The 12,203-nt window shown below is 51.2% G+C and overlaps 1 protein-coding gene across 1 annotated transcript; it reads right to left on the reverse strand.

Moving 5' to 3' along the window:
• Positions 1 to 4,091: 4,091 nt before the first annotated feature.
• LOC143002376 (XK-related protein 6-like) lies at positions 4,092 to 10,931 on the reverse strand. The gene is made up of 4 exons (XM_076152451.1): positions 10,342 to 10,931; positions 6,886 to 7,082; positions 5,966 to 6,383; positions 4,092 to 5,877 (listed from the first exon to the last, which is right to left on the reverse strand). Exons 1-4 carry the CDS (start codon positions 10,929 to 10,931, stop codon positions 5,373 to 5,375), a joined length of 1,710 nt encoding a protein of 569 aa, XP_076008566.1. The 3' UTR covers positions 4,092 to 5,372.
• Between the last annotated feature and the right edge of the window lie 1,272 nt (positions 10,932 to 12,203).

Raw genomic sequence — 12,203 nt, forward strand, 5'->3', positions numbered from 1 at the left:
CTGTCAGTTGTTTGCAGGCCTTGTTTGTTGCTTACAGACTGTCAGTTGTTTACAGGCTGTCAGTTGTTTGCAGGCCTTGTTTGTTGCTTACAGACTGTTCGTTGTTTACAGGCTGTCAGTTGTTGCTTACAGACTGTCAGTTGTTTACAGGCTGTCAGTTGTTTGCAGGCCTCGATTGTTGTTTGTGGGACTTGTTTACATGTTGTCAGTTCTTGTTCACATGCCTTGTTTGTTGTTTACAGGTGGTCAGTTGCTGTTTACAGGCCTTGTTTGTGGGCCTTGTTGTATACAGGTGGTCAGTTGTTGTTTTCAGGCCTTGTTTGTGGGCCTTGTTTACAGGTGGTCAGTTGTTGATTACAGGCCTTGTTTGTTGCTTACAGGCCGTCAGTTGTTTTCAGGCCTTGCTTGTCAAATACAGACATTTAGTTGTTGTTTACAGGCTGTCTGTTGCTGTTTGAATGCTTAGCAGAGCCTGATTGTTTAACTTGTTATACAGTATCTTACATGCCATTGTTTTGCTTAGTTTTGGACTATTTTTTAGAATATTTGTGGCTTTTTTCACAGAAGAACAAAGTTTATTACTCAAAGATATTTATTTATTATTCTGGTGTTATTTTTGTGCATTTAAGGAGAAACGGAGACGCCGCAGCTTGTTTACGTCTGCCTGTCTGGCGAATCGTCTCCAAAACGTTTTTGTCTCTTAGATCTAAAGTTGGTGTGCTTATACTCAGGACAACACGATGGCACAGACTCCTACGAAAACACAGTTTCCAGTCCCGTCTTACATTCTGGATATTTATAAAGGACATTTACTATCGGTACATCAGGTCTAATCCCAACAATCGAACGTAGATCCAACAGAGGAAGGATAAGCAGGAAAACGTATTTACAATCAAAACGGCAACCACGAGAAAATAAAAGCTACGTCTGCACATCGAATCTCTAGAACTACGTCAGAACACATTATAAAAGCGTGACCCCGTCAAAATAAAAGCTCATGGTACATCTCCTATACGTCCGTGTGAGGTTTAGTTTGACCCTGCCATGTGCTTATAGTATCCAGACCCGAGTCGGAAGAAGCGCGAAAACCTCCCGTCTTGCTTTTGAGCGTTTCCGAGCCGCAATCTGGTGGAAAGTGAGGACACTCCGATCTGGACGGGGACGGATTTCGCTCGCAGTTGGACTCAGGTCTGGAAGAAACTGGTCTGAGATCGAGCTTAGCGTCTGGCCTTGAGTTCTACAAAATGACGCTGGGAAACGATACTTTCTCCGGACCAAGCGAGGAAATACTGTGGCAAAAATAAAAAAGAATAAGCATATGAAGCGTTACTGACACACACTCGCGCATACACTCAGCCTCACCACGAGCCTCATATGCTTTGCAGACCCTGATAGTGGAACATTTATGTGTTTGTCCAAAGATAAAGAACTCATGTGTGGACATTCCTCAGTCTGGAATACCGCTGCATCATCATCATCATAAAGGTACATTACACAGTTTTTCCCTTCTGACCCACATAAACACAGGATACATCTGGAAAATTGTTACGCATTGAACAAATACAAAACACAAGACACATTTGCATGCAAGGTTGGGGTTTCGTAAACCTGTCAACCTCATGAAACCAAACCAAACCGGTGAAAAGGGAAAACAGTGATGTGGCGTTTGTAAAGGTTATCCAAGCCCAGAAACTCTCTGTGCGTAAGCTTGCATAGTTGTGGATTTGGAGCCATAAATCAGCAGTAAAATCAGAACAGAACTGTGATATAATACTAAGCTTGGCCTGGCAAAGACTCTTCTTGATGATGGCGGGAAAATTGAGTCTTCATGTGCAGCCATAAAGACTCAAACGTAGCCGAGTTCTCCGTGGTGCCACACGTAAGTCAGAGTGATACAAAGGTAGCATGTTAAAAATGTAACATAGAAACACTAACGAAAAAAGATGGAGACGCTACGCTTGAGTCTGAATGCTCCACGCCAAGAGTCGGAATGCTGGATTTATCGGCAACGGAAAGGTCAGAGATCTCGCTTATCAAACCTCCCCGACGTAAATACTTGTTCGCCGCGACCTCAAAATCTACGACAATCATGCAAGAAATTCACGAGCTGTGAAACTACGCAACATCAAGTCTGCATTGTTTTTGTTTGTTTTTTTCAGGTTTAGGAACGTGTGCTAAGATGTTGCTTTTTCAGGCGAGGTTCTTTTAGCTTTCACTTCAAAATGAGGAAGATCCAGAGGCGGACTTTACCATGAAGCAGCGTTAGCACCCCCCCGAGGCCCTCAGTTAAGATGGCCTCCAATTACTATGTATACGTTATGATCTTTAGATCAATGATGATGTTTCGATTGTACATGAAGTCATGTGTTTATACCTTTTGAACCCACTAATAATCATTCACAACATTCAGTACGTTTAACATCAGTCCCTGTATTGAGTACGAGTCAATGTGACAGTGACACAGGTTCCAATCCTTGTTTTGAGTTTTGGTGACGACAGAACCTCTACGTTTACCTTTAGATCGTTGGTTCCTGAACTTTCATAACCACGGCAGAACATTTGGTGGCGCTGTAGGACAAAGTCTCTCTCAAACCAACCTCAACGTGGGCGGAAGTAGATTCGGTTTTCCGGGTTTAGACGACCTGGAGAGTGGCTGTCGCTTAACGAAGAAGAAGAGGAGTTGGTTTGGTTTGCTTGAGCTGCGAGACGTAGAAAGACGCATAACGTTGACGTCGTCGCCACGTCCTTTGAATGGAGCGGGAACGACGGTTAGACAAAAGCTGGAACTCAACAACTAGATGCGTTCTAGCGACGTTTGTTGATTCTTTGCTGTTGGCTGTGACTTTGCGGATGCTTGACCTTACGGAGGCTTCGCGAACTAAGGTGGCGAACAGGCGAACACTGCGCGACATTTACAGCCGACATCTACTGCAAAAGTCGGACAAGAGCCGATGGAGCCGAAATTCAGCCAGACCCTGAATTTGGTTGCCGACTGGAAATTTGGGGCTAAATCGGAGTGGAATCGTCCAGTTTCTGCCTGTTTTGTAAAAATCCCGTCTTCTTCTCCTCCAAATGGCTCAGACAGATACAGAAGGAGTTGCTGATTTTTATTTACGCTCTCAAAGTTAGTAAGACCGTGTCAATCAACCTTTTTAAGGTCGGTAGATCTTATTTGGCTAAATACTTCGTACGGCGCTAAATCGGCGTACGACCGGTTTTCACTCAGTAGCACCATATGAATATTGTTCCCAAATTATAAAGGGGTGAGGGATTATTGGATTTTTGTGTGTGTGTTCGAGAGGTGAGGTACGTGTAGGTCAGTTGGTGTATCTCCCTGCTGTGTGCGTGTGTGTGTGTTTGTGTGTTTGTGTATGAGCGTGTTTACTAAGCACATCTCCCTGCTCCAGAGAGTTGCATAGCACAGGAAGAGCAGACAGAGCCTCGGCCGGTAACTGAAGGCAGTATGCAAGTTGCACCATAGATTTCAAAGAGACAAAGTGCCCTTATTGCACCATAAGTATGTGTGTGTGTGTCTGTGTGTGTTTAATGTCTGCACCATATGAAGAGGGGTTAGCAGCCAGCTGACTCCAGAACGGGAGCGCCGAACGCCTATTAAATCTGCTTGCCGGTTTGCAGCGAATGAACGGATTTGTTTACCTTGACTAGCACCACGGGAAAAAAACGACTAAAGCTCGCTCAGCAGTTGCACCATTTAGGAACTTAAAGGGGCACGTCGACATTTTCAGATTAAGTCTCTTTGTTTTGCTGCGGAACACCTCGCCGCGTTGACTCTACATGGCGCCATTTCTCACGCGCAGCTCCCTGTTACAGCAACCTCCACCCTTCCTCCTCCGACAGGTTGAGTGAGCTTTTGGACGACTCTGCGCAAATCCATACGTCTTCTTCGATGACGCACGAATGTTTATATACAGTGTATCGATGATGATTCCAACAATGATTGGGCTTTGGTTGTAACATCTGCCAATCTTTGTGAAATGAAGGAATATAGAGTGACACATGAGGAAGAAGTGCCCTCTAAAAGTCGCTGTGTGGATTTGACTGTTTCAATGGACAGGTTTTTGCCGAGCACACACACATCTCAGCTAGCAAACTAAGAGAATACGTAAAAGACCAAAATGTTAAGTTGCATCTCCTGGCAAGAATGAATGCATCAACTTCCTTCACAACAAGAAGCATGGGCTCGTATCTCTCTGGTCTCGTTTTTTTTTCTCTCCCTTCTGGCCGCCACACGGTGTTGAGTGATGTTCCTGTCAATGAGCTGACCGGCGATGCGTCGGCTGATCTGTTGTCGCCTGCCAATCTAACAGCTTGGATCGCTGGGATAAATAAACACGCTGATAAATAAGTAAGGAGCCAGGCCTCACAGCTCAGACGTGGGCGACGTCGGAGGAGGAGGCCGGCGGGTTTCAGGCCAACGCGGGGGGGAGCGGGGGGGGGGGGGGGGAGGGGTGACGTGACGGTGACGACCCAACAAGTCCGTGGCTGTTTTGTGTGTCGGTTTCAGAAAGCTGAGACTTTGCCCGAGTGATTATCAGGTTCCACCGACATTTGTGTGCAGTTTGCTCATTTTGTTGATTCGTTTTCATTTTGTTTGCGGTAGCGAGGACGCCTGGACGATATGAGTGACAACAAAAGCTTTCCCATAATCCTCTCTGAGCTTAAAAAGAACTGATAGAGAAGAGTGGAGACCGCCCATGCAACATCGGAACTCTTACTCACTATAGCGTCTTCTTCCGCCTACACGCCCTCGCAAACTAACACGCAAGCCTTCTTTCCCATCATGCCTTGTGACTAGCACTCCCCACCTCCCCCCCAAACCGACACGTTCCTCTTTGTCCCCAGTCGACAACAACGAATCGGTACAAAAGAACGTCCCCTCTGTACATATAAAATATACACACCACCTTTTACCAACCCGCGCCACTTCCTTTACTTCTTTTGTTCACCGGAAACGCGTAGAAGTGCGAGAAACGTAAGATGGCATGCAGCGCTGTGACCTGGAGCCACGCTCTTTTCTCCATTTCTGTTTTTCCTTCACAACGGGGCACAAAACACACGAAGAAGAGCAACCGATGTGACAAGATGGAGAGAAAGAGAGAGAGAGAGAGAGAGAGATGGACTCCTGCTGAAGCAGCTTGTTGAGTCATGGCCATGGACTGACAGGTCAAAGATGCCTGCAAGGAGTGTGTGTGTGTGTGTGTGCTTGTGTGTGTTTATGTGCCTTAGTTTAACGTAATTGCTTGTTGTGTGTGTGCTTCGTGCTTGTATTGTGCCTTACTGTGTGTGTGAGCGTGTCGGCCTGTCTGGCTCTAGCGTGTGCATGTATCCGTGCTGATGTGTGTGTGTGTGTGTCAGAGTGAGGACTCATACTGCAGCAGTTCGTACAGCAGGGGGCCGTCACGGTAACGGATGCCCACGGCAGCCGGTGTGATGTACTGCAGGATGTTAATAGTCCTCCGCAGGCGCCGGTCCACGTAGTGAGCGTCCCAGGCCGGGTATCGCTTCCTGGGCATGTCGATCTTTATGAGCGGACCCTCGGCTTTGGCAGAGGGCGGCGCCGACCTCACCTGGAAGACGGGCAGGCAGGAGTCCCCCACGTCCTCCTCCGTCTGCGACTTGGTCATGTGGGCCGGGGTGGGCGGGGCGGTGGGCGGCGCCGACGGGGGCAGGGGGAGGCCCCATAGCAGCTGGGCGCAGCAGGAGGAGGCGGGGCTGGGCTGCATGTGGGCGGTGGCCGGGTGCAGGAAGCCGTAGTACAGCAGCATGACCAGGACGCCGCCGGCGAACGTCAGATAGACGCTACACAGCGCCGTGACCGCGTAGGAGTCGGTCAGCGCCGGGTCCCTGTAGGCGTACCTGGAGGAGCGGAGGAAGGGCGTGGGTTCATGAGGCTTAGGGTTTGATCTGTAGCTCTACATTTGTCCGGTCATACGTTCGTACTCACCACAGTCCGGTCAGAAACGTGTTCTCGGCCAACACCACCATGTAGTACGCGATCATCCGGTACCGCGTCTTCCCCTCCTTGACATTGAACCAGCAGAAGATGTAAACAATGCCCACCACCATGTTGAACAGCACCTCCTCCCACTTGGACATGCAGAAGTCGGTGCCGCCGTGCACCACCCAGAAGGCCATGGCGCACCAGTGCAGCATCACGAAGATGCCGAAGTAGATGTGGAAGAGCGAGGCGAAGAGGGCGAGCGAGAGGACCCGCGACGAGATGGTGAAGAGGCGCCAGAAGAGGTGCAGCAGCGCGCCGCGGTAGCTCATGCCGCGCTGGTCGTCGCGCGAGTCCCGCAGCAGCTTGTGGTACGACGCCAAGACCCAGGCGAGAGACAGGAGGGACGCCAGGGAGGAGACGCCTGCAGAGAGAGAGAGAGAGAGAGAGAGAGAGAGAGAAAGAGACAGAGGGAGGAGGAGGAGGAGGTGTCAACATGTCCTTTGACAATAAAGACATGCCGGCGTGAGCGTTCGGTGAGCAACGTTTTGGTGACGCTGGCGGCGCTCAGATGGAGGTTATTTTTAACGCAGCGTCCCAGATGCTGTCGTCACATGTTTGCGTTAAAGTAGTCAGTGGGCGGGCGGCACGATGAGATGACTCGCTCGATGATTTTGGGATGAATAAGCGAGAGGGGGCCGGAGGATTCTTGGCAGATCGGCTTCTGGACTGCACGAAGACGAAGGACTTTTAAAAAAACAACAAAACCAAAACAAAACAGCTTCAACCGGCCCCACAAATTACAAAGTGCGATGTGTGCAAATTGCTAATTACTGTTTTTAGAGCAGTGGATCTGTCAGTAACACAGAAACCTGGTATTATGTATTTGCGAGTGCGGCGGCGGCTTCCTCCCCGTTTCCACCTACACTGCAGCGTCTCGGCCCGGTTCTCCTGGATCATGATGCACAGCTGCAGGACGAGCTGCGGCGCCGACTCCAGGAACGTCTCCAGCAGCCGCAGCATGTTGACGTCGGCGTACTCGAACATCATGGCCCAGTACCAACGCCGCTGGTGCTCCTTCTGCCGCCGCGACATCACGCCCAGGTAGAGCGTCCTGATGTACCTGGCGAGGGATCAGAGACATCAGCGTGTCAGACTTAGACGCTTATATCATCATAAATATGTAAATAATATGGATATGTGGCATGTTGTTGTTACATACAGTGCTTTAACAATGACATATGACCTTTGACCCTGTACTGAAGGTGAACGGAAGTCGTCCTGACCTACAGATTGAACGGAATACCAGATGGGAGCGTGCAGCGTATACGTGGGTGGGATGTAGGAAGGGAAGATTTCAATTAAAAACACCTCGGGGCACGCGTTGGAAGCATGTTGGCGTGCGAGCATCTGTGTGTGTGTGTGTGTATGTGCGCTAATGATCTCCTCCCTCTTCCCAGTGTATACGTGACACACTCCTCTGTACGTGCAGGGGTGTCATGGCGTGCGGCGGCGGCGGCTCCTGCATTATGCATGTCTGCGTATACGTATGGATAACACAGCCATCTGGAAACACGCACACCACATCAATAATGCAGCCGCCGCCGCCGCCGCCGCAGAAACGCCCCCACGCACGTCCACGCCGCGCTGATATTGATCAAGTGTATAAGTGTTTAGGTTGTGCCTGTGTGTGTGTGTGTGTGTGTGTGTGTGAGAGATTGAGGCTGTTTGCCCTTCAGGAGCGCTGAAGGAGAAATATCACGTCACACACACACACACGTTTATTTGGGGCTTTTTTTCACGAGACCCCTTTCCCCCCCCCGCCTCCCTCCCCCCCAGCTGGTGTTTAGGTTGTGGGCCTGAGATCTGTCGTGGCGGCGTCTTGGCGGCTGACATGCACTTAACGCAGCAACATGGAAGGATGTGGTTTCCAAAACGTATCCGCCGAATACAGTAAACCTCACAACCCCACCGATCTCCTCCTCCTCCTCCCTCTTTCTCCGCTCCCCTCCCCCCTTTGACTCCCATTGTGCATGTGCAAGCTTTTTCCCCCTCTTCCTCTCCTTCCTCCTCCTCCTCCCCCCTTCCACTCCCTCGCCATCTCTAAGCGATCCGTCTCAATCAGGCCGTACCATTTCCCCACTTATAAACAACCCTCCTCCTCCTCCTCCTCCTCCTCCTCCTCCTCTACGCCCTCCACGGTGGGAGAGTCCATTTTGCAGGCCGATAGGGTGATGGTGGTGTGTGTGTGTGGGTGGGTGTGCGGGAGTGTGTGTGTGTGTGTGCGTGAGAGCCAGGGGGGTCAGATTTAACCCTACAACAACAGAAAGACCAAAGCCAGAGGAGCTGTGTTGCACATCTCTAGCACAGCAGGATGCAATCACACGCACAAACACACAAACACACACGCACACACACACACACACACACAACACTCCTCTCTCTCTGCTGACCGCCCTCAGGCATGTGGACACCATTAAGGAGTCTTCACTTCTCAGAGGGAGGGGGGGTTGGGGGCTGGAGAGAGAGAGAGACAGAGAGAGAGAGAGAGAGACAGAGAGAGAGAGAGAGAGAGAGACAGAGAGAGAGAGAGAGAGACAGAGACAGAGACAGAGCGAGAGAGTGATGGTACAGAGAACTACGAGGCTAAACACACACGCATCCGTGGCACTGCTGCTTACCTGTGCTGTCACAGCTACACACACACACACACACACACAAACACACACACACACGCGCGCGTTATGCACACACACGACTACCTACGATGAAATAGTGCTGGCAGAACGGTAAAAATCCTCACAAATACACTTCCAGACCGGATGGTTGGTGAGATAATTGCAAGACACTGGTGGTTGTCTGTCTGTGTGTGTGTGTGTGTGTGTGTGTGTGTGTGTGTGTCCACTTAAAAGGCAAGCAGTGAAAGTGTGTCCAACATATTTTTTTTTCTGCCAGTACTTTTTCGCACCACAATTATCACCTACCCATGTCCAACTCTGTGTGTGTTGATGTGTGAGTGTGTGTGTGTGTGTGCATATGTGTGTGTATATGTACAAAGGGGGGGGGGGATCTGCATTGCCAGAGGCACAGATGCTTTTCCTCTTTCTACTCTCCATGCATGCTGACACTCATGGGAAGAGCCGTGACACCGCTTTTCCACCAGTCGCACACTGGCACGCATGAGCAAACACACCCACGAACTCACACACGCACACACACGCACACACACTCACGTGCACGACTGAAAAATCCATACAATTAAAACATGAAGTGCACAGAGGGAGGAAGAGCTGTCCGCGGTGCTGAATCTGTTTCAGCGATGGAGGAAATAAAGGGCAAAGGCCAACGTGGCTCCTATATTCTGCACAAATTTGCCCCTAAAGACTCAAATAATGGGACACAACCCCCTCCCCCCCCTCATGTGGCTGAGTGTGATGTAATCAGCCTCTATGAATGTACAGAATGTACGCCTAATAGAAATGAACCCATGCCCTCGTTTCCACATCGACGTTCACAAGCTTTATACATTTTTTGGTTCACGATTGAGCTCTGAAAACACAAATGTGCTCTTTCCTGTCAAAGACGTAGCGGGACAAGTCAGCGAAAGACCAGGACGACACACACACAGGGACACACCAGTCTCTCACAACCTAAACGTTCAATCTATACCTTTCGAAAAATGGATTTCAGACTGGTAAGAGATCCAAGTCCGACCCACATTTTTGGTCAGCGGGGGCCGAACCTGCCCCGGGAAAGACCTGATTGTTTCCGGCCCTGACCAACACACATTTATTTATTTATAACACCGTCTGTGTTTATCTCTGTAGTGACTTACGCTGTCCTACAGAGTAAGTCGTGTTTACTGTTTAGTACCTCGTCTGTGTGAGATTGTATATTAAGGTAAATGAACCTCAGATGATGAAGTAAGTCAGTGATATTGTGTCTTATATGATGAAGATTATTACAAGAAAGGAAAGAGGAGAAGTGAATGGGGAGGAAAAGAAAAGAGGAAAAATGGGGGGGAAATTGATTCTGTAGATTGAATGAGGTTTTGTAGATTGGCCACACTGCCTTGTTTGTGTGTGTTTGTACTTTGATTTAAGAAAGGATAGAAAAGAAAGAACATTGTGTTACTTCCTCCTCTTCCTCTCTGCCTGCTGTATACATACTGGAGCAGTGGAGAGGTCACAGAGTGCGTATCTTCCTCTGCTGCCTGTCAGTGTGAAGCAAGCTTTCATTTCTTCCACTCGGTCCATTAGCAACAATAAAGTGTGTGAAAGAGAGTGTGTGTGTGTGTGAGAGTGAGAGAGAGGGGGGTGAGTGTGGTCAGAGGCTGTGTTTAGGTGTTTGTGTGTGTGTTTGTTTGTTTTCCGTCTCCCTACCTCCACACCTGTCCCAGCTGGAGGATGTGTATGGTGATCTGCCACAGCCAGATCGAGGCCAGCTGCAGGCGGTCTCTCCCCGGGTAGAGGCACCCCAGAGCCACCGCGCCCCGCTTGGTCAGCCCCTCCACCTCACCGAGCCCGCCGCCGGTGTAGTCCTGCACGAACCAGCGGAAACTCAGAATCTGGACCAGCACCGATGGCACCAGCACGAAGAAGAGAGTGAGGCCGAACCAGAGGTAGTTCTGCCTCTGGTAGTAGTCCAGCGCCAAGCATAAGTCCGTGCCGACGTCCCAGAAGAAGACGAGGAGGGCGAGGATGATCCAGAGGCAGTCCAGCCACAGCTGCTCCCGGGGCGGGCAGTGAGTCTCCCTGACACCGACCCCTCCGATGGGCTGGCCCCCACCGAGCAGGGAGCCGAGGCATGCGGAGCGGCAGCCCCAGTAGCAGGCGGAGGTGCGGCAGCACTGACAGATGTGGATCGCGGCGGAGTCCAGCGGCTCCTCGCCGTCAACATCGTACAGCTGCGCGAACCCTCCGCCGCCGCCGTACCCGACCCCCGCTTTGCCGCCGTCCGACTGCGCGGCCATATTCCCCTTCCCGCTCCTGCCCTCCTGCGAAAAGCACGACCGCACCGTGGTGCTCTGTCGGTTAGCACGTCACTTCCCAGATACCTGCGCTCCTCTTCCCACTCGCGCCGAGCCGACCGCTGCGTCTCTTTCACGCCCGCGGCGCGAGGAGCCATCAGAGCCGGCGGCCGCGCGACGGCGGCTCCCCTTCTTCTTCGTCCGATGGACAATCCGCCACCGGGCGCACGCGAGCAGCAGCAGCAGCGGAATCCGTTTCCGTTCTAGTCCAACAGTCCAGCATCATACCGACCTGCGCGCGCGGTCATCTAGGGCGACGGGAGGCTATGACGTAATGCATCTCCCGCTGTTCTTAAGACGTGTGAGTGTAATGGTGTGTGTGCGTGTGTGTGAAAGAGAGAGTGGTTTTGTGTGTGTGTGTGTGTGTGTCTGTCTGTCTGTCTATCTGTCTGTGTGTGTGTGTGTGTGTGTGTGTGTGTGTGTGTGTGTGTGTGTGTGTGTGTGTGTGCGTCAGCGCGCCCCGGACACTAGACTGCTCTCTCCCCGGTCACTAAACTCATCCCACCCGCACACAGGCTGTAAGTACCCGGTATCCGCTGCGACCCATGTCGGCTCCGCTCCGCTCCGCTCCGCTCCTTCCCGCAGCTCCAGCTCGCTGCAGCCCCGCTCTCCCTCCTGTGTACTCTCGCTCTCACACTCCGCCCTCTACCGGAAAATGGGCTTCAACCCCGTAACCACATCTGCACGCGGGCGCGCACACGTGCACGCGCGCTAGGGGTCGTGCAGTATCCCAGCGGTGCTGTATGGGACTGGTTTGCAGTGAGAAACACCTGGATTCACGGAGCAGGAGGAGGAGGTGGAGGAGGAGGAGGAGGAAAAATGAGATTTCTATCCTCTGCCACGAATCTCTCCATCAATCTCTCCACCATTCCCCGTTCATCCCTCCATCCATCCTCCCTCAGTATTCCCCTCCATCTTTACACCCGTGCCCCCTCACACTTATCTCCTCTCCTTCTCTCCCTCTCTCCTTCCACTCCAATGGACCGACTGTCCCATGGCTCATCTGGCCTAATCAGCCATAACGTGTGTTTGTGTGTGTGTGTGTGTGTGTGTGTGTGTGTGTGTGGGTGGTGTGATGGGGAGATAGAGAGGGGAGGATTTAGGATAGTGGGAAGCTGCTGAGTGTGTGTGTGTGTGTGTGTGTGTGATGGGGAGATAGAGAGAGGAGGATTTAGGATGGTGGGAAGCTGGTGAGTGTGTGTGTGTGTAGGACCA

Source organism: Genypterus blacodes, unplaced genomic scaffold (genome assembly GCF_046128005.1).
Source record: "Genypterus blacodes isolate CSIRO-AG114 ecotype Tasmania unplaced genomic scaffold, CSIRO-AGI_Gbla_v1 ptg000056l_1, whole genome shotgun sequence".
In the NCBI taxonomy this organism is placed as follows: Eukaryota; Metazoa; Chordata; class Actinopteri; order Ophidiiformes; family Ophidiidae; genus Genypterus; species Genypterus blacodes.

Excerpts from the sequence above, each read along its gene's own strand:
- LOC143002376 (XM_076152451.1), bottom strand. The coding sequence starts at position 10,931 with ATGGCCGCGCAGTCGGACGGCGGCAAAGCGGGGGTCGGGTACGGCGGC. Across the intron at positions 7,083-10,341 it reads CAGCTGGGACAGGTGTGGAG|GTACATCAGGACGCTCTACC; the intron begins GTAGGGAGACGG and ends ATCCCTCGCCAG. Across the intron at positions 6,384-6,885 it reads CCGGGCCGAGACGCTGCAGT|GCGTCTCCTCCCTGGCGTCC; the intron begins GTAGGTGGAAAC and ends CTCTCTCTGCAG.